This window comes from Erpetoichthys calabaricus, chromosome 2 (assembly GCF_900747795.2).
Source record: "Erpetoichthys calabaricus chromosome 2, fErpCal1.3, whole genome shotgun sequence".
Lineage (NCBI taxonomy): Eukaryota > Metazoa > Chordata > Cladistia > Polypteriformes > Polypteridae > Erpetoichthys > Erpetoichthys calabaricus.
This window is the reverse complement of record NC_041395.2, coordinates 43,035,138-43,062,597: the sequence shown is the minus strand read 5'-3', so window position 1 is coordinate 43,062,597 and position 27,460 is coordinate 43,035,138. Positions and strand designations below refer to the sequence as shown.

Sequence of the window (27,460 nt, the reverse complement as noted above, 5' to 3'; positions counted from 1 at the left end):
TTATTTAGATAGCGTTTGGAGAATAGAGCAGCTCAACTATGATCAGATTGTGCTTATTCCCCCAATTATCACGTACTGGAGAACAACAGATGTTGCACAGATAATGTAAAAAGGCAGAATGTCAGTCTTCTCTTTACTTAAAATCAACAGTATTCATCTCACACCTAAGCACAACCTAATGTTGCACTGTCAGAATATTTTCTTAAAGAGGAATTTAAACATAAAATAACTATTTGTATTTTAACAGTGTTGGCATTAGGTAGACAGAAACATATATCTTTTATGAAAAGAATACATTTTCATATTTTAAGTAAATTTAAGGAACAGCAAATAAAGGAACAGAAAAGGAGTGTTTCCTTTTGAATTACTTGCTGATGACTTACCTGCTAGATAAAAGTAACTGTCCTTCAGATCAAAAATGCCAATTGTAAGGAAAAATGAACTAACAATTATAAATTGGCAAAAACATATCTTAATTATTGTGATGCATTAATAAATGACCTCCTGTAAAAAGACTTCACTAGTTGACTGCATCCCACGCAGTGTTAAATTACTGATTTCATCAATGTCAGTGATAAGGAGCTATAGTCATAACTTTCTTATGTTGTGCAAATGTTGCTGCTACCTCTGTTTTGAGTGATCAATCGAGAGGTCAATAGCTGTGGGTGAAAAGCCAGTTGTAGTAGGAACACGATGCAACTGAATTCAACAAAAATTTTACATAAATATTAGAATACTTTGCAGTGGGCTGGCGCCCTGCCCGTGGTTTGTTTCCTACCTTGCACCCTGTGTTGGCTGGGATTGGCTCCAGCAGACCCCTGTGACCCTGTAGTTAGGATATAGCGGGTTGGATAATGGATGGATGGATTAGAATACTTTAAGGTGGATTTTCATGATTTATCATGAATATATCATTGTAATCAATAAATTGGCAGTTTTATTTAGTTATTTACTTGTGTGTCCAGCAGACAGCATTCGCTCCACAAATGTTTACAAAATATTCAACTATAGAACCATGGAAATGAGAATCTAATACAGAATGAACTTCAAACTCTTCAGCAGCATCCACAAAAATAGGAGTCATCATACTAACAGAATAATGTTGAAATGTCCTGGCATCAGCAAACCATAGGATACCAATAAGCTTCCTAATTATATACAAATCAATTGTTTTTTATGCGTCAGAAGTCCAGTCAAACTTATGTTAATTTTTCTGGCATATGAAGTAATAGGAGAAATTATTGAAGTGAAGTTCTTAATAAATTGTTGCTAATAGTGTGCAAAATGAATGAATCTTTGCACTTGTTTAATGTTCCATGGAAGAATTCAATTCTATATGGCTGCGATTTTCGACAGATCTTTTTCGACAGAACAAGCCAAACTTGTTCTAGTTATTTCATAACCCACAAACAAAACCTTGGAATTTACATTTTTCAAGCTTCACAAATAAATTGTTATCCTGCAGATATGGAAACACATTTTTAAAATGTGGAATATGGGTTATGAGGTCTTTTTTTAAAAATTAGGATATCATCAAAATATACAAGAAAACAAATACTTTTAAATATCATTTAGACAAGATTGAAAAAGGTGGGTGCATATGCTAATCCGTAGGACATTATCCTCTATTTAAAATGTCCATCTGAGTTGTTTAAAGTTGTCTTTCACTTATCTCCTTCACTAACTAAAACTGAATTGTAAATCTAATTTTATAAAAACAGTGGATCATGTGATTTGATTCAGTAAAGAGGAAATAAGCAGAAGTGAATTAATTTGATTTAAGTTTAATTTTCAGGGATCTGTATGTGCATGTAATGCTCCATCTTTTTTCTCTATAAAGAAAATGCCTGCACCTATTGGACTGCTATGAAATTATTCCAAATGTCCCTGGATATATTGCTCCATGGCTTTATTTTCAGGTTTACATAGAGCATGTATATTTTCCTTAGGTAGAAGTGTGTCTGGCAATAACTCAATACAGCAGTCATATTTCCACCGTGAGAGTAATTCTAAATACTCATTTTACTGAAGATGTTCTGATGTTTACAATTTCCAAGGTTAAGAGTAAAACTGGTACAGAATATTATAGTGTATTTTTTTTTTATTAAAGATTGAATTTTTGCAAAATTAGCACCAATGCACAATACCAATAATTTTCCAATTAATAACGAGATTGTGCTTTTGCAACTGTGGTATAGCAAGAAATAGCTGAGGTATGGGTGAATGAATGATCAAAAAATAACACACTAATAGAGTGTGTTGTGAACTTTAAAAGACTTGTGCCAGTAGTGTTCTTACCTACTGAGAGAGTCCAAAGTTTATGTTTCAATTTCACAGGACTACACAGTTGTTCTAGAAAGGAGGTGTTAATAAAGTTTTCCACAGCACCAGATTATTTTAAGGCAGATATATTGTTACTATTAATTATTGTTGGTATGAGCAATAAACCTTTACAGAATATTTGACCAACCCCACCAAGCCTTACATAGAGAGGGCACTTTAGTTTTCCTGAAGCTACAGAAAACCTGATATAGTATGTCCTGGCTACCCACAATAAGAATATCATTTCTCCTTGATTTGACATTGTCTTTAATTTAAGATAGCCATGGTTTTACCCTATTGCATGGGTTCAGATGTTGTTTTACTTTCAAAAAATCATAAAAGACTCCTGCACATATTTGTGTCAGTTTCATCTTCAAACTCAGGTGATACGTTTTTGAATACTGAAATTAAGGTAGGCAATATTTGAAAAAATACTATATGTTAATTTATTGAGTTGGACTTAATTTATAAATCAGAATGTGATTAACACCTTTACAAATAAATTTATGGAAAAAAGCAAGGATTGTTTAAGTCATAAATAATGATGGCCCATTCCAATGACTTATCATTCAGCAAAGATATTATGAAAACTGTACAGGCTTGATCAGTGGGATATGTACTAGGTTGTATGTCAAAAATTGTCAGGTCTCTTGAATATTTGTTAAGATGGTATATAGAAGGGCTTTTTAATATGACTTACCCAGCAACCAACTTATGGTTGGGCGCAGTCATCTAATATTTAATTTATATTATTTAATTCCACCTACTATCTACCTGAAAGAAGTCAAGATGTCTGTCATTTGGTTATGTAGATCTTTAACCTGTCCAGCAGACCACGAATATTGTAGCACAAATGTCTGATCTTGGGTTTGCTCCTTTTTTGAGATCTGAGATTCTTTTCTGCCAATGATATTTCATTAGCATAGGTAATAATAAGGAGACGAAAAAGGAGATGTTATATTCAAAGAATAGTCTGTAATGGGGAAATCAAAATGATCTGTTTTAAAACCTAATGCAATAAGCTAAATAACCTAAACATCTAAGTAGAAAATAGATAGCCTAAAGTTCTTTTGCCTGGAAACACTAACCAAAGGTATTTGCACACTAACTTTCAGGGATTAAGTCACAAACAGAGTTTCATAGGGTCTTATGTGTCAGAAATTATAATTACATTGAAAAAATGAATGGTGCTTCTATCTTCTCGATGCAAGAGAAAAAAGTGAGAAATATCTACACAGATAGATAGGAAATAATGATGCTCCAGCTCTATGGACTCATGACTTCAAACAATGCCTTCCCATGCTGCTGCTTCCTGACATAACCCATGTGTGCCCCCAAAACTGAACTCTGTAAATGCAATTTCTTCTTTTTTTTTTTTTTACTTTTTGCTAGGTTGTTGCTAGGTTAACTGTATATTGTTTTTGGTTATCATTCTGTCTGCGTCTTGTTTTTTGAGGCAGAGTGATGCAGATATTAGCACTGCTGCCTCACGGCTCAGGTCACATTATTAGCCACAATAATCAGTCGAGCATAGTTGGCAGACACTTCCCTACCCATCACTTTAAGACCATTGCACCATTATAATCCACTCAGAGCTGTTCAGTTCCTTCTTTCCCATTGATGTCAGTGCATTTTGCTGAATTTGGCGAAGTTCCTAAACTCAAGGCCAAGTGAATTCCATGGGGTTCACTCTTTACTAGCTGTCATACACAGTTAGAGAACATTTAATATACCACTAAGTCTAAAACTAGTTATGGAGCATCAAATAAAGAAACATAAAGTAAATCACATCTTTCTGTGCTTTTTACAGTTGACTTACCTATATAATTCTGCTTAGAGGAAATGGTTAAGGAAATTGGTTCTGCAATGGTAAGGAAAAAATAATTAACAATTATAAATTGGCTGCAACGGGTTTCACATGTATCTTACTGTGACAGATGCACTGGCAGTTTGATTTAGTTATTAATTCAGCAGGAAGAGGTTTCCACACAAAACAGTAATAAAGACTGTAAGGCAACACCAGAAATCATACTCAGGAAAGCTGCACCGTGAACCTGTAATTTTAAAAAGTAATTTTTAAATAGTTTTCTCAAAGCCTCTTTACTTTTTTTCACATCAACTACCAATAAGACCAATTAAAAGTATGTTTATTTATAAACATTATGTGGTATTTATACATAAAATAAAGAACTGCAGACAACAGAGTCATTCTATATCAAAGTACAACACAATACAGTACAACTTATTTTTGTATAGCACTCTTCACTGATTGCAGGCACAGAAAAACTAACAATATCTGTTGTGGCATATGGCTGGGGCCCTTTCTCAGCCGGGATGCCTCCACGCTGGAAGGACTGGGGGAGGGAGTGTATCCAGAGCATTACCTCTCCCGGAGCGCTAGGTGGCAGCCCCCCTGGGTTGCAGCAGTGCTTTGGACACCCGCAGGGCTCCATGGGAGCTGTAGTGTGATGCAGCCCTTTTGGGTTCTGCGGGCACCACCAGGGGATGCTGCAGCTGCTGTTGAGCCCTTTGGAGCAGCTCTTCCGCCACTCCTGGAAGTGCTGCCAGAAGTAGGTCAATATGAAATATTGAAGGCAAAAAAAACAGAATGCAACATCATAGTCTGTCTGGAGAGGCGGTGCTACTTCACTAAAATTATCACTATGTAACACAATTTTTGTTCCTGGCTTCCAAGAGTTATATTTCAACTGCTTATGTCTAAAGCCTATGGAAAAACGACTACATTCAGCACAAACTTTGATTTTATGACCACAGCACAGAAAATTTCGTATTTATAGTGACAAAACAAAGGAATTTTTATCTTTTCGTTCATGCGGTCTGATAAAGAACAACACTTGCATGGTAAATAGACAAAGACAGTCAAAACCACTCAAAAAGGTTCAGAAATGAGTAGGTGTTCTAGATTTGCGACTGTACTGCAAATCGCTTTCTCGAAGAAGCCCCCAAATGTAGTCCCCCATCATGTTTTTGTTATACTGTCCTTGGTAACGACGTTCAAAGTCCAGTATATCCTGATGAAAGCGCTCGCCTTGCTCCTCTGAGTAAGCTCCCATGTTCTCCTTGAATTTGTCAAGATGAGCGTCAAGGATATGGACTTTGAGAGACATTCTGCATCCCATTTTGGCGTAATTCTTTATGAGAGTCCGAACCAACTGCACATAGTTTTCAGCCTTGTGATTACCCAGGAAGCTGTGAACCACAGCAATGAAACTGTTCCAAGCCGTTTTCTCCGTCCTGTTCAGCAGCTTGGCGAATTCGTCACATTCTATGATCTTCTTGATCTGCGGTCCGACGAAGATACCAGCCTTGACCTTTTCCTTGGACAGCTTTGGAAAGAGATCTTAGAGGTACTTGAAAGCTGCTGACTCCTTGTCAAGATCCGTGACAAATTGCTTGATGAGGCCTAACTTGATGTGCAGTGGTGGCACCAGCACCTTCTGAGGTTCTATCAGTGGCTCCCACTTGACGTTGCTCTTCCCCACAGAGAACTCGGTCCGCTGTGGCCATTCCTTTCTGTGATAGTGCGCCTTAGTGTCACGGCTGTCCCAGAGGCAAAGGAAACAAGGAAAGTTCGTGAAACCGCCTTGAAGGCCCATCAGGAATGACACCATTTTTAAGTCTCCGTTGACCTCCCATCCATAGTCGTCATACTTCAAGGCACTCAGCAACATCTTGACACTGGTGTAGTCCTCTTTGAGATGCACAGTGTGAGCCATAGGGAGAGTCGGATACTTGTTTCCGTTGTGAAGCAGCATGGCTTTGAGGCTCCGGGATGAACTGTCTATGAATAGGCGCCATTCACTCGGGTTACAGGTGATACCTATAGCCTCGAATAGACCGGCCACATTGTTGCAGAAGCACAGCCCATCTTGCCGACTGAAGAAGTTGGAAAATGTTTGGTGACGCTTTCTCTGATTTGTGACTTGCACGCTTTCATCCAACAAGTTCCACTGCTTGAGCCTGGATGTCAGAAGCTCAGCATTGGACTTGGTAAGACCAAGGTCTCTGATCAGATCGTTGACGTCTTTCTGGTTAGGGAAGTATGGCCTTCTCTCCTCAGCCGCATCTGTGAAACCGCAATCTGGATCTGCAATATCTTCCTCGCTGTCTGACTTGCTGCTGTCTCCTGAAGATGGCTGATCCCTCTTTGGAGGAGTGGGAACGGGCAGCTTGGGGCAGTGTGGTACTGGGGCAATGGAAGAAGGAATGTCTGGATAAACAATTTGAGGCGCATTCTTGCCAGTGCGACATTTGTAGGATCCACCATGCAGAAGTAGCAGTTGCTTGAGTGGTCAGTCGGTTGCCGCCAAATTCACGGGATAGCAAACTTCATGGCTCTCTTTTCTCCCCTGTACCAACCTTCAAGAGTTTTCTTGCAATATTCGCATGTGAAATGAGTTGCCCAGGGCTTGTCTTCATCCCCGACAGACATGCCGAAGTATGCCTTGTAGGCCTCGCACATCTTACGACATGCTTTCATGGAATACTTTCTCGCTCTTGTCTTTAGAAATTGTGTACAGACGTAGCAAAATGCATCTGCTGGATGCAAGCAACCTCTTGATGCCATATAAATCAAATCAAAAAAATAACATAAACCGAATTGTTGGTTCGAGTCACCTGTGCTTCTATACTTGTATGACTGCTAATGGACAGTCCGAGAACATTCTAGAAAGTTCTAAAAAATTTCTTGAAAGTTCTAGATAATTCTGGAAAATTCTAGAAACTTCTGGACCATTCTAACAGTTCAAGAATATTCTAGAAGACTACTCAGTATTGAATGCGAATCAAGAATTTTCTCGAAAACAGACAAATTTCAAAATATCATTGTCCTGATCACAAAAGCAAAGTTTTTGTGGAACAACAGCTATTTTCTATTTTTTTTAGGCATAACGGGTTAGGAAAACACACTTTGTACCCAGGAACAAAATAAAAATAAAAATTTGTTACATAGATAACAATGTTGATAACCCAAGAGTTTTATTCTCTACTATTGATCGTCTGCTAAACTCGTCACTCAATGGAATGCCTCCAAACAACTTCCAGTTAAACTTGTGAGGCTTTTGCTATATGTTTTTAATCACAAAATTAATTATATTATAAATAATATAATACATCCTCCAATACTGATCCTATTAAATCCCAGTATTCCATTTTAAGCAAATTAAATTCTTTCACCAGGATAGATTTACCCATTCTATATAGAATAATTTCTTAACTGATACCCTCCACCTGCACCCTTCACCCAATACCAACAAGCTTTTTCAAAGAAATATCTGATGTACTAATTGATAGTGTGCTTGACATAGTAAATTCATCATTAGATATGGGGGTCTTCCCAGACTGTCTTAAGACTGCTGTTGTTAAATACCTGCTTAAGAAAAATAATCTCGACTTCTCTGTTTTTGACAATTTTAGACCTATTTCTAACCTGCCTTTCTTAAGTAAAATTCTAGAAAAGGCAGTCATTAAGCAGCTAAATGATCATTTGAATAAACATGCTATACTTGACAATTTTCAGTTGGGTTTTAGAACAAATCACAGTATATAAACTGCACTGGTTAAAGTAGTAAATACTTGTGGGTTAATGCAGACAGAGGCCGTTTATCTGTTCTCATCCTCTTAAATCTTGGTTGTGCCTCTCTGGCAATGTCTTAAATTGGTTTGAGTCTTACTTAAAAGGTAGAAAATTCTTTGATAGTTGTGGTAAATATACTTCGATGACACATGATATTCTATATGGTGTTCCACAAGGATCTATCCTGGGTCCGCTGCTCTTTTCAATCTACATGCTTCCATTAGGTCAGATTATCTCAAGGCATAACATGAGCTACCACAAATGTGCTGATGACACACAACTATATTTATCAATACTGCCTGATGACCCTGACTCCCTTGGTTCACTGACCCAATGTCTTGTGTTTCTGAGTGGATGAGTATTAATTTTCTCAAACTAAATAAGGAAAAAACAGAAATCTTGATTGGCAATAATGGATATAGTGAGGGTATTACAAATAAACTTGATCCATTAGGCTTAAAAGTCAAGACAAAGGTCAAGAATTTCAGGGTAATTATTGACTCTTACCTGAATTTTAAATCATGTATTAATCAGGTTACCAGGACAGCATTTTTTCACTTATGAAATATAGCAAAAGTTAAATCTCATATAACTTTACAAGATGCTGAAAAATTAGTTCACACTTTTGTTTTTAGTCAACTAGATTACTGTAATGCAGTACTTTCAGGACTACCCTAAAAAAGGCATCAAACGGTTGCAACTAGTGCAGAACGCAGGTCTCAGAATCTTAACTAGGAAAAGAAAATCCAAGCACATCTCTCCAGTTTTGATGGCACTACATTGGTTTCCTGTGCCATTTAGAACTGACTTTAAAATACTGCTTATGGTTAACAAAGCCTTAAATAATCTCATTCCTTCCTATATTTTGGAATGCCTTTCACCTTACACTCCACATAGTAACCTTAGATCTTCAAATGAGTGTCTGCTTATAATTCCAAGAGCTAAACTTAAAAGGAGTGGTGAGGCAGACTTTGCTGTTATGCATTTAAAATCTGGAATAGCTTACTGATAGAAATCCACCAGGCTAATACGGTGGAGCATTTTAAAAAACTGCTACAAATCCATTATTTTAACACAGTTTAACACAGCATTTTAGTGTAACCCTGATATACTGTATATGCATTGAATTATCGTTTTTATCATTGCTCCACAATCTGTACTAACCCCTACTTTCTCTGCTGTTCTTTTTCCATTTTTTTGCGGTGGAGATCTGTGCAAGCACCACCTGATCAAAGCACCTTGCAGTCCCTACATTGATGTCCAGATGTCCACATGACCATCATCGTTTAATTCTTCCATGTGAAGCCTGAAAAACATGAGGACTGATCAGATAATTTATGTTTGGTAGAATGTCCAGTGGGGGCTGGGCGGTCTTGTGGTCTCGGAACCCCTGCAGATTTTGTTTTTTTTCTCTCCAATCCTCTGGAGGTTTTTTTTTGTTTCTTTTTTCTGTTCACCTGGCCATCAGACCTTATTTTATTCTTTGTTATTTAGTATTATGTAATCTTATTTTTATTTTTTTATATACTTTTTTTCTTTATCTTGTAAAGTGCTTTGAGCTGCATCATTTGTATGAAAATGTGCAATATCAAAAAATGTTGTTATTGTTAAGCACCTAGAACAGTTCTATAAAAGGAGCCAGAGTCGAGTGGGAGAAGATGAAGTTTACCAGAAGGAGTGGAGGAAAAGAGAGAGAGAAAGAGTGAAAGAAGAAGAGGAAAAGGATTTGGTGCTGGACTGTGTCTTGTGTTTTGTTGCACTGTGAACTGGGCTGTACTTGTGGGGAACAGGGAAAGGCATTTCCCATGAGGAAAAAAAAATAAAATTGTGTGCGATTAACTTGTGTCCTGTGTCTGTCTGTGTCGGGTTTGGGCAGCAGCAGTGCCTTCTGCAGGCCACACTGTCCATTAAATTAATAAAATTGATAAAAGTATGGCCAGTAGACAGCTAAGAAGATTAAAATTGTAAAAGAGAAAGTTAAAACAAAGTCAAATGTAGTCAGAGTCCTGGAGACCTTGGCCAGCTGGCCGTCTTCTCCATTCTGGACATTAGTGGCCTGTGGCAACTAACTTAACCTTTTAATAAGTAAATAAATAAATAAATTCGTGTTACAACAGTGACACTTGTGGAAGTTAAAATCAACAATAAATAATCCATCAATAAGTTAAAATCCACAGGTTAAAACACGATCAGCATCTGTCCATTAAAAGCATTATGAGCCTCTCTGTTCCCAGCTAAAACTGATCTCTCCTCTGCTTACCCTTTTTGGTCTCCTTGACAAGAGGAGATGTCCTCTGATATGCACAGTCAACACTTACACTGGTTCGTATCCTTGCTGCTATCCTTCAGCATCTGTGTGGATCCTGTGAGCTCTGCTCTCTTCTCCTGCGTCCATGTGAATGCCCTGCCTCATAAGCTCCATCCTCTTGCTCCACCCAGGGCAGCACTCCCAACCAACTGCCTCCTCTCCATAGTAGCATCAGCTTAGCCATGATCCCAGCACCTTCTTGTCTTACTTGTTCCCTCGATTTAACCTCAAGTTTTTTTATGTTTCTTGCCCTTTCTCTCTAATTTCTTTTGCATCTTGCTCAGGCTCCTTTTATACTATAGGAGGTGCAGGTGCCTTAATTATGATCCATCCATCCATTCATTATCCAACCCGCTATATCCTAACACAGGGTCACGGCGGTCCCCAGAGCGAAAATGATGAAATCTCCCAACCCATGTGCTTCTCCATATGAATGCAGGCTCTGCCAATTCCTTCATAAACATCCTTGGGTTGCTCATCCACGCTACTGCGTGCACCTACGCTCACCACCTTAACCCTAAGCGCATTTTTTTTTTTTTTACATAAAATATGCACACTGTCAGGCCCTTAAACATGCTTTATTATAGTATGTCTGTGAGTGTATGCAAGGCTGTGTGTGTTTAATGGCAGCAAATGACCCAAACAGTATGTCTTCAGCAAAAATCTTGCCTCCGCTCAAATCTATTTGATGAACAATGACCTGCATGTTCTGAGTTTTAATTGTGGCAGTAATTAAAAAATGGATGAAGAGAACAAACTCATCTGAAATTCAGACTCTAAAATGCATTGTGTTAAAGACCACAGATAAGAAGATACAATTTAAAGAATAATACATTAAAATAATTATTTTTCATTCTGTTAAAGTAAAATATGCTTTATACTTTAGGTTGTATTTGTTTGGATCACTATTACCATGGTGCTGAGAACTCCCAATGGCTGCACGTGTTGTTTTCAACCAGGTTCATAATCAGTGTGCCATTTTAAGACTAATTGATCTCATTTAATAAGCTAAAAACAGTGTGATTTTTACAATTATTAGACACTTAGAACTATTGGTATTTTTATTATAGCTGTAAATACTTAACTTTCTTTTGTTGTTTTCCTATTAATTTGCCTTTTTTTCCCCCCGTGTAATTTTCTCTCTTATTTGTAGCCTAATAATGATAGTTAACAAGGAGTTGAGCGGACACCAGGCAAAGGACACTGGAAGGTTCAAGGTTTCTTTATTTAGACATATTTACACAAGAAAATATGAAATTCACCTTCTTAGTTGCATCTAATAACGAGGCAGAAAGAAATAATACAAAACAAATAGAGACAACACAGATTAAGTTCAGGCGGTTTGATAGTGCATATTTACACAAAAATGGTTACAGGATACATAGCAAACCCTAATCATTTCCTATGATATTCCTTATTAAAAAGTCGTATGGCACTAGGAAGAAAAGAATTTATGGAGTGATTTGAGTGGGTTTTCAAAGCGACTATCCTTCCTGATTTACTGAAACTACGTTCTACATGTATTGCAGTGGGATGGCACCCTGCCCAGGGTTTATTTCCTGCCTTGTGCCCTACATTGGCTGGGATTGGCTCCAGCAGACCCCCTTGACCCTGTAGTTAGGATATAGCAGGTTGGATAATGGATGGATGGGTGGAAGTTCTACATGTAATGGTTTTCTGTCATCATTTGAGATGATTTCCAGTTTCTTTAGCATTGTCCTCTGACACACACTTGCCAGATCATCTACATCAGCCCCAATAACTTTAGCTGCATGCTTAGTAACCTGCTGGCATTTATGTAAATTTTGTTTTTTTAGAACACTAAACCAGGCACTGAAAGTGATAACAGACCAGTTCATACTATGATAAAAGGATAACATGAGGTTCTTGTCTAATTTAAATAGTTTGAGTTTATACAAGAGAAATAAACCTGAAAGCCTACATCTACTTAAGCATCCACTAACTAGCAATTAAAGGAATAAAACAATAAAAACACCTGGAAAAGCAGAGTAAAAATTGTAATGATGCGGAAGACCTTAAAAAGTAGGTTAAGAAAAGCACTAAATTATCCCCTTATAACATGCATAAATGCTTAATACATTTGAATTAACATGTACATAATTTAGCAATTTCTACATTGACCCCAAAACACAAAGACTGGGGAATAACAGCTTGCATAAGTAGGCTGGGAGTCCACTTATAAAGAGACGGTAATGGGAGCAAAAAACCTGCAGCCACATGGAGTCCCCAGGACTGAGTCTGACAGCCACTGCTCAATGCTAAAGCAGGATGGTGAGCATAGAGTAAAAACTAGTGAAAGGTCTTTAGACATACAAAAGACAAAAGAAGGAAGACAGGTAGACTTAATAAAGAACACTCACCTGTGCTGTCTGCCATGAATTGCACAAGAAATATGAAAATGAACTTCTTTTCTATAGATGTCATCATGGTTGCTGCATGATAAAAATATTAAAAATTCACTATTAGACAACCTATCATGAACAAGCAATCACAGATTATTCAAAAAAATAGAAGACTATTTACATGAAAACAGTATTTTAAACAGAATGCCAGGATTCATTTACAGGATAAAAATCCAGCTAAAATGTATTCACACTCAATCACAGAAGCAACATGCCAAGCTGGATTCTACAATCCTTCCTAATTTAGGCAACAGTCTCTAGCAGCTCCTGGGGAACTTTCTGTTCCTCCCTGTCAAGTGGAGACACATAACATCTCCAGTGTGTTTCTTGGACTTCACACAATGGGCCACACCTGGCACACGTTTTGAGGGATAACACCAGGGAGCACTTGAAATACACACCCAGACCACCTTAACTGGTCATTCTCCATCCAGGGAAGCAGTGTTTGTACTTTGAGCTCCTCACCCTATCAAAGAAAGTGAACTCAGTAGTTTTGGACAACTGCTTCATTTGAGCAGGTTATACTTGCTATTTTAATCTAATCTATTTTTAATTTTATAGTAGATCAGAATGGAGCCATAGATTGATCAGAAGACTTAAAGCTTATGTCCCAGGATTCATCACAATTGGGAACTATCATATTGTGTACTCACGATCACAGAAATAAGCTATTGGCCATAAAAATCTGGAACCAGAAAAAAAAAGACAAAAATCTCTCTTTATTGAAGTCCCATATTCATATTTAAAATACTTCATATAATAGCAAGTGTGCAAACTCAGAAATTACATTTCATTTCAGTGATCAAACCACACACAACAGCAACAGCAGCAACTATTAGAAAATTCACAGCCATAAACCTTTCCAAGTCGACAAACATCTCCTTTAACGACTGAAATATCTGTGCAAGATGGCATTTGATAGACATTTATTATTGTCCTTAATAAATTAAAAATGTTAAACCCCTGCTAAAAATATCTTTTAGTGATTATGGCACTGATTTTTTTTCATTTCTTCTACTAGAAGGGTAGGGTAATGGTATCTAGATTTGATATGCATACCATGTATGAAATACTTGTAATTTATTGGTTCAATATCTCTATATACTGCGGTGGGCTGGCACCCTGTGTTGGCTGGGATTGGCTCCAGTGGACCCCCATGACCCTGTAGTTAGGATATAGCGGGTTGGATAATGGATGAATGGAATATCTCTCTATATATAAAATTAAATGTCTGTCTGTCTGTATGTCTGTCCGCTGTTCACGAGAGAACTACTTTACAGATTTAGATCAGGTTTTTCTCTATAATTTGCTTGAACATTCCGGTTGATTTTGCGACCTCTCTCATTGTGCTAAGTATCATAGTTCACTTGTGGCACTGATTTATTTGAGCAAATCCAAGAGAGGCGCAGTGGGCCTCACTCACGTGCCAGCCTCGGGGCGTATCTTACATCTACTTAGCTAGTGAATGAGAGAACTACTTAACAGATTTAGATTGGGCTATTTTCTAGAATTTGCGTGAACATTCCAGTTGATTTTGCAACTTCTCTCATCACACTGAGAATCAAATTTCACTTGCAGAAGAGATATATTCGCGCTGATCCAAGACAGAGGCTGTTGGCCGAGGAGAGGGGGAAGCATGACGTCAGGAGTAGGAAGCCAAGCAAGGCCCTTCTTGCTGTCCTGTTTCACTTCTACGCAGGCAGAGCCGTGGGGAATGGCTAGTCATTTATAAAACCAATAATACTTTCTGTATAAGGAAAAAGAGTTGGTTTGCTGTTCGATATCCACAACAGAAACCACACTGATCCTCCTGTATCTGAGTTTCACCTGTCAGATTGTGTCTGTTTTCTAGCATTGTTTTTCTCCGGACTCTGAGTAACACGATCCTTCAGTAATTCCAGCACCACCATACTGCACCCTTTTTAAAACTGTTGATTAACTCCCCAGTCTGCTAGTCCTATGGCAGAGAATATAATTTTATAATAAATTCTTGTTTGAATGAGGTCTTGCGTTTTTTCAGCCCCTGTTAAACAAAAACAATTAACATTAGCACCAATGTTCATTTGCGACTGTGCCATTGAATTAAAAAGTAACTGGGAATCCACACATGTGGTGGAACTGGTCTGTCATAAATTTGCAGAGTGAGTAATGGAGAGAAGGACTGGGCTTTTCTCACAAGCTCAGGAAACAACAATAGAGACACTAAACAAAGAGGTCAGGGACACTGTATGGGGAAAATGTGTCTATGGGACCACAGACATCTCCACCATAATAATTCTCTGTGGAGTCAGCAAACCTTTACCAGTGCCATCGATACGGTGGTTGCAATGGGAGACTTTTCTGCTCCTAGCAGCAAAAAGAATAATGCCCATTCCCAAAATTTTCTGGACTAAAGGATTTTGATGTTCATGATCTGCATCTTAACTGCACCAGATGACAGAAAGAAAAAAGGTGGCTGGATTACAAAGTGGCTGGATTGCTTCTGAGAGTATGAGACTGTATCTTCTTACTATTGCCCCGTGTCTACATTGTCAACAACACCATTTAAAAATGCAGCCTATAGTAAATATCTTAACTCTACTCCATGAGCCCTGCCTTGTTCCCAGCAGAGAAAAGACCACATACAGTATGACAAACAGAACTTCATCCATTACAATGTCACACCGCAGGATCACACTGTAACAAGCCAAATGGAGGCTGTATCACTCAAATGAGTGTAAGGTGTACAGGTATTGTGATACTAACTGGCCATCTGCAAAGGATTAATTTTTTTGGTCCCCAGTGTATCTTTAATTTAATAAAAATATATAAATATACAGTATATGTTAAAATTTAAATACATGTGTTTTTAAAGGTAACAACCACACAACTTTCTAGGACAGAGAACCATGGGTTAGAAAAAAAGAAATTCTTTTTCTTTTATAATAGATAGATAATAGACCAAGACATGTAAAATGTGTAGTTAGATGCCTCAAAATGTACTCTCTAACACCTTCATCTGTTTATAACTGGCTAGTGCTGATGAGATGGAGTGGAAGCCAAAATGTATGATAGGGACAGCACCAGCCAGCCAAGGCAGTTACAAGTATGAGCCGTCAGGATTCTGAAATGAAAATTATTACCTTGCTTTGATGAAACGCATGTGCTCTTTGTTCTGTTTAACATTTTCAATGTCTGACAAAGTATTTGTTGATAGAATTAGGCAAGAACATCTTAGGATAGAACAGCATGAAGGAAGCAACACACACAAAGTTTGTGTGGATCACACAGACCCAACGCTGCAGTTCTTTGTTGCTGTTACTAAAGTTATTGTGTGGTCTTATTTACAGGCATGCGTGACACAGATACAGTCTTTTTAAAAAGTGTGAACAGCAAAAAAGCACATAGAATACCAGCTTTTCAAATAGGTTTTAGACAACTGTCATGTGTGATACTAAATCAGACAGTCACAGAGTCGTGTGTCTTCAATGTGACCTATGTTTGAATGCTAGAATTGGAATTGTTTGGAAATGTACTGTACACACCCTGATTAATGTTACTTCACTCTTTATGTAATCATCATACCTGACTTACAAATTTATTTGTTTATTTTGTGCATGCAAGGCACATTAAGGATATTTCTATACAGTAATGTCAGATTAAATCACTCACTAAATTAATCTGAACAATCAAACAAAAAAAAATTGGATATGAAATAAAAATAAGAATTGATTCACTTTTAGCAGAAATGTGAACATAGGCAGCTGTGTGTACCTATGAGGATAATGCAGCAGACTGTGGTAATTTACTGGAGTCAATTTTCTTGTAAAGTAAACATGACAGGATTCTAAAGAAACAATTGGATCTGCAGATTGAGCATTTAGACAAGTACAGAAGATGTACCTCAGTTGCTAAAGCACTTTGGCCTGGGTGTGTAGCCACCATTGAATCTCTGGTAGAATCCTGGCTTTGAATCGCTGCAGACAGCTGGAGAAAGTTTGAAGATGGTTTAGTCAGTGACTTAAAGTGTGAGACAAAGGTAGACGACCCTGTATAAGCCAGCGAGGAGTAAGTGGAGATACAGAACATCCAACACTGCAGAGTGGCCAAAGATGAGGACAGAAGGTTCAACCACAAAGGCAGCAAGGGGCTTTTAAGGGCCAGCTACCAACAACGTTGTTAGAATACTAAGTCTATTGTCTATCCTTTGCACTCCCCGGACTGTTACAATATTTATTGAATACTGTGACTTTGTCACTAACAACCACCTTAATAACACAACATTCACACATTATTTAAGTTAAATCCTTGGGATTGTGTAGCTGATAGCCAAACACACTTTGAGCCTCCTGAAGCCGTTACACCTTAGTACTGTGGCAAAGCAGCCTGGGTAAACCTACAATGTCTTCATCAGTGGGTCAATTTGGCATTGCAACAGTTTTTTGGTGGGTGACAGTTGGGTATCCCCTTTACTGGAATGTCTTATACAAAATGTTGGAATTTGTAATGCAAAATGCACCTTTTTTAGTTTGTTTAAGGGTTGTGAATAAAATTCCGGATACTACAAATCAAATATATACACAGACAATTTGCAAATTGCAGCTATGCTGTTCAAGTGTTGTCTGAGTGTCTGACAGAGCGTAGAATTCGATCGTGATGTGCAGGCTGTCTCATTCCACTTTAATTTTTTCCAAAGTTTTGAAATGCGTCTTAATAAGCAACAACTGTGTGTTGTCATCTAAATGAAGTTCTTCCTTAGAAAGGTGTTTTTTTCTCTCACGGTGTGTGACTGTCATATCTTTTCCGTTTGTCTTAGAAACTATTAATGTTTGCTGTTCTACTATTTACATTGTAACGCTCCCAGGTGCTGAAGACAGAAAAATTAAATTAGTCTCTTAACACCGATCGAAGGTGCGTGGCCGTGAAAAAGACTTTTGGCTTCTGCAGCGCTGTTTCCGTCCGCCGATCGGATGTTCAGCCGCGACACGCACTCTAAGCTGATTTGTCCCTTACTGAGCTGAATATGCCGCCTGGATCCGCCTCACCTGAGTCAGAGGTAACCCGTATGCCACACTGTCCACCCACCCACAACCCTCGCCGGCGAGCAACCATCCAAGCCGATGGTCTTCAGCAGCCGGGAAACGCGTTTAATACAAGTGACTTTTAGGCGCTGTTTATGCGCTTCCTCCACCCCCCAATGTGGCACTGCAAGTGGATGCTACTCCAACCTGCAGTTCAGAAGCCCGCTGGGTGTTTCCGGCCTTTCAGACAGTCCGCCGTCACCTGAGGAGCGCGTCCCTCTGAGGTCAGGCCCCAGAAGAGTTACACAATGCTATCGATTGTTTTATACGCGACTACTGAGGTCAGACTAACAATGTAGTTCTTATACTCCCTAATAAATGTGCAGAGGGGTTTTAGGAAACTCACCAAAAAGTAGCTCGTATTTAAGGCTGTCTCTTGTAAGGCATCACGGTAAGCATTAAGAGTCATCGATTTAGAAAATCACCCGAGATCTCTGTACTCGCCAACAACTTAGTGTAGGCCTATGTAGCCAATGTCCAGTGGGCCGCCAACATCCATCAATCTCCGGTTTAATTAACGTAGAGTCCAGGCTAACCCTGCTGACGTTGTGACGACAGAATTCACACTACTGTTTTGTACTTGTTCTACTAACACATTCTATTATCAGTAATATAATTCATCGTTACAAAAAAATTATATACAAAAATCTGCTAACATCTCTTAGAAGAAGTGACTAAATAAAGAAATTAACTTTCAAAATAGCCTGCACCTGAATGTTAAACCAAATGTACGTTTTCCAACTTGTTTGAAATTCTACGCCTTTATTCCTTTTGGGGACTTTTAAAACACTCGTAATACAGCTTGCATTTTAGTTGATCTACAGGGTGGTCCAGATCTAATTATGCAATTATTGCATTGCATTAAAAATTGCATAGTTAGATCTGCATTAGCATTCACGTGTGCACTTTTTTTCTGCTTGAAGTTTTCTAGTAGTATTCCATCCTAAAACAAAACACGTATACAAAATAATGCAACTTTCTCCTCATTTGGTAAATAGGTTTTAAAATACCAGTAAACGCTCAAAACAGTAAATGCTATCTACTGCTCCCTGCTGCAAGTTTAAGACAAATGACGTGACTTGACGCTCCCCTGTACCTCCCCAGCTTCACTGTCCGAGCTGACGTGCGGCTCTCCAGAAATTGAAATAGGTACACTCGTACTTAACAAACACATTATATATATATATATATATATATATATATATATATATATATATATATATATATATATTTATGTAACATTACCTTAGCATCTGTAGTTAGCATCTGCAAATGAATTCTGAAAGCCTGTTAGTACTTTCACTTTTGAGACGTGGCGCTTTCTAGTTTTTCTAGTTCTGTAGTTTTTGAACCGAATTATATTTAAACCGCAGACCTCAAGCATAATATTAATTACCAGTGAGCAAAAAAAAAAAGAATAAAACACTCATATCATTGACTTTTACTTCAGTGACGTGAAGCTTCTTTTTCCTTCACGTGGCGTTGACTTAATATACCGTTTCATCAGTCATTCGCAACTGCGTCTTTAATATGTATTCTTTTAATGAAACGACACTCCATACCATCGATGCAGCATATAGTGCCTAATGCCTTAAGTATTCTCATGCTTTCATTTCGTTTTACTACCTTTTATTATAAGGTGCCGAGAAAGTTCATATATATTTCTAACTCTGTATACTGTATATGTTTATATTTAAGGTCTTCTTAAACAATTAAAGTGTATATACAGTGCATCCAGAAAGTATTCACAGCGCATCACTTTTTCCACATTTTATGTTACAGCCTTATTCCAAAATGGATTAAATTCATTTTTTTCCTCAGAATTCTACACACAACACCCCATAATGACAATGTGAAAAAAGTTTACTTGAGATTTTTGCAAATTTATTAAAAATAAAAAAACGGAGAAATCACATGTACATAAGTATTCACAGCCTTTGCTCAATACTTTGTCGATGCACCTTTGGCAGCAATTCCAGCCTCAAGTCTTTTTGAATATGATGCCACCAGCTTGGCACACCTATCCTTGGCCAGTTTCCCCCATTCCTCTTTGCAGCACCTCTCAAGCTCCATCAGGTTGGATGGGAAGCGTCGGTGCACAGCCATTTTAAGATCTCTCCAGAGATGTTCAATCGGATTCAGGTTTGGGCTCTGGCTGGGCCACTCAAGGACATTCACAGAGTTGTCCTGAAGCCACTCCTTTGATATCTTGGCTGTGTGCTTAGGGTCGTTGTCCTGCTGAAAGATGAACCATCGCCCCAGTCTGAGGTCAAGAGCGCTCTGGAGCAGGTTTTCATCCAGGATGTCTCTGTACATTGCTGCAGTCATCTTTCCCTTTATCCTGATTAGTCTCCCAGTCCCTGCCACTGAAAAACATTCCCACAGCATGATGCTGCCACCACCATGCTTCACTGTAGGGATGGTATTGGCCTGGTGATGAGCGGTGCCTGGTTTCCTCCAAACATGATGCCTGGCATTCACACCAAAGAGTTCAATCTTTGTCTCATTAGACCAGAGAATTTTCTTTCTCATGGTCTGAGAGTCCTTCAGGTGCCTTTTGGCAAACTCCAGGTGGGCTGCCATGTGCCTTTTACTAAGGAGTGGCTTCCGTCTGGCCACTCTACCATACAGGCCTGATTGGTGGATTGCTGCAGAGATGGTTGTCCTTATGGAAGGTTCTCCTCTCTCCACAGAGGACCTTTGGAGCTCTGACAGAGTGACCATTGGGTTCTTGGTCATCTCCCTGACTAAGGCCCTTCTCCACCGATCGCTCAGTTTAGATGGCCGGCCAGCTCTAGGAAGAGTCCTGGTGGTTTCGAACTTGTTCCACTTACGGATGATGGAGGCCACTGTGCTCATTGGGACCTTCAAAGCAGCAGAAAGTTTTCTGTAACCTTCCCCAGATTTGTGCTTTGAGACAATCCTGTCTCGGAGGTCTACAGACAATTGCTTTGACTTCATGCTTGGTTTGTGCTCTGACATGAACTGTCAACTGTGGGACCTTATATAGACAGGTGTGTGCCTTTCCAAATCATGTCCAGTCAACTGAATTTACCACAGGTGGACTCCAATGAAGCTGCAGAAACATCTCAAGGATGATCAGGGGAAACAGGAAGCACCTGAGCTCAATTTCGAGCTTCATGGCAAAGGCTGTGAATACTTAAGTACATGTGCTTTCTCAATTTTTTTATTTTTAATAAATTTGCAAAAACCTCAAGTACACTTTTTTCACGTTGTCATTATGGGGTGTTCCATTTTGGAATAAGGCTGTAACATAACAAAATGTGGAAAAAGTGATGTGCTGTGAATACTTTCCGGATGCACTGTAAGTTCCCTTTCCCAGACAGTCATTCTTCTTGGCAATTTTCACATCAACATTGACATTCCTACATATAAAATGAGAAATGAATTCTCCTTGCTGGACTGTTTTAACTTGGTGCAACATATTGATTTCACTACCCACTCTATACTTTCCAGATGCACTGTAAATAACCCTTTATTATTATACTTCTGTCTTCATTGTATTTGTTCTACTTAATTGTTGGATTTGGGACCATTTAAGAGTACCCAACTAATGATTATATAACTAGAAACAAGTTTCCATTTAAAATGTATTGGAATTTGAGAGGATATTTATTTATTGTGAAAAGGCAGAAGTAAAAAAAAGTTCCTGATGACAGAAGTCTTCAAGGAATTCCCAGAATAACTGAAAAATATAACTTTTCCACAGTACCCTGGTTCTGCCCCGAGCCTCCTCACACTGGGTAGTTCCAGGTGGTCTTTACTAAACAGGCATATCCAATAGATCCACGTACAACAACCAATGATTCCTTCCCATATGAGGTAACAGTATGTCTATTCAAAATTATCCTGGATTGTTAATTTTCTGTTTTGTTTGCAGTCTCCAGCCTAGGCGCCAAAACTGCTTGCTCCTCTCAGTTCTGAGCAGCTGATGAACACAACTCACCAGCAGTTGCCCCTCTCTGTCTTGTCAGAACATCTGGTCAACCCCTGGGCTTCCCATGTAGGGGTGCGCTGCCTTGCATGATTTCAGTCTGTCTGTTACTCCTTCAAGGACAATGGGATTTAGTTTGTGTAGACTGCATACTCTTTCAGCGAGCTGCATGAAGAGCTGTTTACTGCCCCTGCTTTCTCTTACCCCAAGTCCAGTCTCTCCATATATGGCTTTCCAGTTATGAAGTCTTGCTTTGATTGGTGACTATGATTTTATCCAGCACTTAGAAATGTAACCTCCATTGCTGTAAAATAATAACAATAAAACAGCATATCTGTTTTATTTCCTTTTATGATAGAATTATTTTAGTCGTCATTGTCCTGTAGTCGTAACCTATTTTCATGAATTTATCTATACTAATAAAAGGCAAAGCCCTCACTGACACACTCACTCACTCACTCACTGACTGACTGACTCACTCATCACTAATTCTCCAACTTCCCGTGTAGGTGGAAGGCTGAAATTTGGCAGGCTCATTCCTTACAGCTTACTTACAAAAGTTAGGCAGGTTTCATTTCGAAATTCAAAGCGTAATGGTCATAACTGGAACATATTTTTTGTCCATACACTGTAATGGAGGAGGCGGAGTCACGTATCGCGTCATCACGCCTCCTACGTAATCACGTGAACTAAAAACAAGGAACACATTTACAGCACGTGTGACACGCGGGAACGAAGGTAAATGACGTTAATTTTTGACTGTCTTTTAATACTGTGTAAGCATACATATTAACACATGTGCAATTAAACGTGTGCATTTACGGGGTGATTTCTCAGGCTTAAAAGCTCACCTTTTATCAAACGCGGGAAGAAAGGTAACTGACGTTGTTCACTGTCTTTTAATACTGTGTAACCATACATATTAACACATGTCCAATTAAACGTGTGCATTTACGGGGTGATTTCTCAGGCTTAAAAGCTCGCCTTTTACTAAAAAGGTAAATGCAAAACTATTTTCAATCAGTTTATTGAAACGCTCCCGTTAAGGATTGCAATAACATATTCGCGAGATAAAAGAACGAAGTGGGGGGAAATGGAGGAACAGCCGCAAACAGCGAAGAGCAAAAAATTAATTAAACAATTGAGAACGGAGCGAGTGAAGCATACAAGCATGTTCATAAGGGAAACAAAGCACGGTGTAAAACGTAAGTTTAAATTAAATTTATAGAAACGCTCCCGCTGCGGATTGCAATAACATATTTGCGAGATAAAAGTTTAATGAGAAGACACGAGGTATAAATGAACCACACGCCGTGGCGCAACGTTAGGGGCAACAGTTTCAACCATTCTATGATCTGCTTCTCGCAACTGAAAGACGGCACATGGCGGATGTTAGCCGACTTGCTGACCGCAACATTAGGGGCTTCAACTATGGCGCTGACGCCACATCTCAGTGCCAACACTTTGCAGACTGTACTTAAAAGACACGCCCTCCTCACTGGACAGTTAAAAAGACCAATCAAACTAACGATGACATCAAGTATTACCCAATCAAAAGTAGGAAAGGAGGCATCTTCATAAAATGCGTGTGGGATGATTTGCATGACACGCTGCTTTAAAAAAAAATGATAAAAAAAATACGGGATAAATCCCGTCCAGTATTGATTCAAAACGGGACGCGCAATTTAATTCTCAAACGCGGCACGATTCCGTATTTTAAAGGACAGGTGGCAACCCTACAGTGCCAGGTAACCACCCATACAATCAGATTGTGATTCAGACTAGGAATGCAATGAATGTAATTACCCCGATCTACATACAAGGCGAAAGTCTTGCAACATTCAAAGATGATGGTTTGGGATAATTAGTACTTATTAAGTGCACCATGGAACATAAAAGAGCTTATGAAGCCTTGAACCGAAAAAAGCAAGATCTCAGAGATCGTAAAAAAAAAAAGGAGGTAATGTCGTTTTACTCGCTGTAGATTTTACTCAAACATTACCAGTTATTCCACGAGGGAGACCAGCAGATGAACTCAACGCGTGTTTAAAATCCATGCTTCTCCCACGGTTGGTTATATGTCGCGTGTTCTCGGGTAGGTACACCAAAAAATTTATACATTTAAGCATGTAATGGGCAAACAAAAAATGAGGTATACCCGAAGGCACTGCAGTAGTACTCAATGTAACTTTACTTCTTAAATGTTAATGTTTTACTGTTTAATAATTTATACGCTTCTTATATATTGTTCAAATTCTTTTATCAAAATACCAGTGACAGTGCAATGCACGATAACATGGAGTGAATACACCATACGCATCTGCCCACGGCCGCCCTGGTGTGCGCAGATAGGAGTTGATTCTAAAATAAAATAAACATAAAAAGAGTAATACAATCATCACCCATAAAGCGGATAGCAGACGTGACATATTATATGTGTACCAGATTTCAAGTCAATAGGTGAAACGGTTTGCAAGCTACAGGTGATTTCAAATCCTGGACAGACCAACGAAAAGCCACGGTAGCAAATTATAGAAGAAGATTTTACTGTTTAATAATTTATATTTATATGAAATGTGCTTCTTATATATTACTTCATATTCTCATATGATAATGATGTTAATGTTGTTTATATTGATTTCTGTGTTATTGTAAGTGCATCTATGTGTGTATATGTATGTATGTATGTATGTATGTATGTATGTATGTATGTGTGTATATATATATATATATATATATATATATATATATATAAAAAATATATGTGTATATGTATATATAATATATCTGTATACGTGCGTATATGTGTGTGTATATGTGTATATGTATATATATATGACAGCAACACTCATAACAATGACAACACAATTACATTGACAATCATGTTACGTTATTTTTAAAATGTTTCCTTTACTTTTTCATAACCTCTTTAACACACTACTTCTCTGCTGCGAATCGCGGGTATTTTGCTAGTTGTGAATACCTGCTAGATACAGTGCTGCAGAACTAAGAACCGTTAAATCATGCATGAATTAAAAAATGTTCATATATATGAAGAAATGCTCGAATAGATATGTGCTTACAAGAAGATAAAATCATTATGAATGCACATGCTGTAGTAAATTTAATTTTTAATAGCAATAGGTCATTCATTTTCCTCACCATTTAATGTCCAGTTTTATTATGTTAGCTATACAGTATCTAAATGGATTCTGCATCCACACACAGTACAAACCCAGGAATCAAATTAAGGAAAGAGTTTAACTTGAAATAGAAATTAGTCTTTAACTAAAAGCCAATATGGCCCTCCACAACTGAGACTGAATGCAGATGATCTGTGGTGTGCAGAACCTAGTAAATAAAATGGCAATTAAACTTGGAATTCAATAAATGAGACAAAGCAGCTTTTGATTAAGAGAGTTGTTACTGTGAAGGCATACTGGTAGCAACTGAGCTCTCCTCTCCCCTCACGTCAAAATCATCTATCGTCCAGTTCTGAAAATTACTTTACTCTTTTAGCAAATGTCAAATCTGAACTCTTCTCATATGTAAATTTGCTAGTATTTGATAGCATTCCAAGAAACTGACTAGGTGGAAACCTTAAAAAATTGAATTCATCAGCCAACTTTACACTTGACATTCCCCTGATTTATAATATAGACACATATATCTGTAGAACAGGCCTTCTTCAGTCCGCAGTGACAAACTGCAAGATGAAAGTGATGTTCAATAGCAGTAGAAGATCTCACAAAGATAATTAATATTTCAGATTTGATATTTCATCTGCTCCCTCTGGGATCTCATAAGTGTCCTCCAGGGGAACCTGGTAAACAATTTTACTGTTTTTAACTAAGGAGCTCAATTATTCTATACTAGAAATACACTGCCAGGATCAAGGTTCAAGGACAGGTAGTTTGTGAGCACCAGCAGGTTGCAGCACTGCATGCACTTGATGCTTACAGGGTGACAAAGCTGGCATTCATCATCTTCGTAACACATAAGCAGTTGTAATTTGCTTCATGCTCAGCAGATGCCACTGCTCCTCTTTTTTCTCTATGCCATGTCACCTTCAGTTTGCTGTCAGAAAGACACAAATCCCTGATAACTATACGGGGGTTCCTGTCAGCCATATTGTTTGTTTCACCAGCGTGTATCACATCATAAGCTTTCAATTAGACCAAGATTACACTTCTAGATCATGTAGTATACTGTATATCTAATGCCTTTATCAAACAAACACTACATCTTCTGCCACACCTCTACAATGATTGTCTTTCTTATTTGCTACATTCTGAAATTGGAATGAAAATGTTTGTAGATGCCCAGTTGTAGCAGTGGAAGCTTGCCCTTAATAAAAAGTACTTTATGCAAACATTAGACAAAAACGCATTTAGCTTGAGTGTAAGAATAAGCATTAAAAGAAATAAAAATACACCCTTCTTACTGACTTCCACACATTGAAACAGACCATCTAGATGTTAGCAATTCAAAGTGTAGACAGGCAAATGTCAACCACAAATAGCAAAGTAAACTTTAATTTAAAATAGAAAAAAACTGTGAAAAAAAAACACATTTGATTTTCCAACAGAACAATTCCCTAGAAAAGTACGCTGGTTAAATGAAAGAAACTGTTACAAAAGATGCCTTATTAATCAGGTACTGAAACCAGAAAGATTATTATAATTTCAACAAAATACAAGGACTGAGATATGGATGGGATTGTGCTATAAATGTGTTATTTCCATTTCTAACAAGACATTTCACTTCAGTATGATTTTTTTTAAGTAGTCATTAAAAAAGTATTTAAGAGATGACTCTCCAACAAGAAACAGAACATAACAAAATTGAATGACCTGTTTATGTACAGCCACATTCCATGTCCAAATGTAAGACAAGTTCAGAACTTCAGTGGACAAGTAACAGTAAAGAACATGATGTGAAGTGGCAAAGCAATATCTTAAGCAGTATTAGAAAGCTTACTTTCCTTGATTATTAGCGGTCCTCTGTCACTTGATCCGGGACTGAAAACAGGAAAAAGATGCTCAGAGTCCTTCATTGGAAAGGTGTAGATATGTTTTATATTCTCTGCATTATAAAAGCACAAGAAATTTTCTTTGAGGTACACCCCAACTTTTTTGGGTTTTTCTTGAAGTTCAGTGACAGTGTTGGAAACAGCTTCAAACTTCTTCCCCCTGCATAAACGGATGACCCAGAATCCATCACCTGGGGTTTCAGGAATAATCTTCATGTGTTTGAGTTCTCTGGTTACCACTCCAATTGCCCAGCTGCTTTTCTCACCAACCTCCACCTCCCAGTAGTGATTTCTTGTTCTTAGCCCCTCAGCCATGGTAACGCAATACCACCTGTCAGGTCCTCGTGTATTTCCGACAAATCTTACTTGTAATGCATCAGCATCCACAGAAACATCAGGGTGTGCTGAGTCATGGTCCAGAAAAATATCGACTTCAGGGAAATTCAGGCAAACATAAAAGATAAATGTTAGAAGTCATTGTTTTATATTGTATCAAAGATTAATATTCACATATATTAATCCATATTTAACACTTACGTTCCATTTCTTGCATTTTCCTCCAAACTGGCAAAAATAAAGAGAAAGAAAGACTTGAGACGAGTTTTCAAAATCAACGAACTATCATTAACAAACAACATATCTTACCTTTCTCAGGAAGGAAACCCTTGTTCTCTGTGGATGAAGAAAAAACAAAACAAAACCAAAAATATGGCATCAGATTAGAAGGTGAATAGGGTTTTAGTTTTCTTCACTGATTTTTTGAC

The 27,460-nt window shown here is 38.1% G+C and overlaps 1 protein-coding gene and 1 long non-coding RNA gene across 2 annotated transcripts in view; both read right to left on the bottom strand.

Moving 5' to 3' along the window:
• Window positions 1-18,184, bottom strand: part of LOC114669638 (uncharacterized) — a 41,883-nt gene extending 23,699 nt beyond the window's left edge. Inside the window, exons 1-3 of the long non-coding RNA XR_007934059.1 lie at window positions 18,056-18,184; window positions 12,608-12,679; window positions 4,142-4,183 (exon numbers count right to left, since the gene is read on the bottom strand). This is a non-coding gene — a long non-coding RNA (uncharacterized LOC114669638). The remainder of the gene's footprint in view (window positions 1-4,141; window positions 4,184-12,607; window positions 12,680-18,055) is intronic.
• LOC114645139 (E3 ubiquitin-protein ligase TRIM39-like) overlaps window positions 1-27,460 on the bottom strand; it is a 220,174-nt gene that overhangs the window by 37,538 nt on the left and 155,176 nt on the right. Inside the window, exons 31-32 of the mRNA XM_051922355.1 lie at window positions 27,342-27,368; window positions 27,234-27,260 (exon numbers count right to left, since the gene is read on the bottom strand). Coding sequence (XP_051778315.1) covers window positions 27,234-27,260; window positions 27,342-27,368 — 54 coding nt within the window. The remainder of the gene's footprint in view (window positions 1-27,233; window positions 27,261-27,341; window positions 27,369-27,460) is intronic.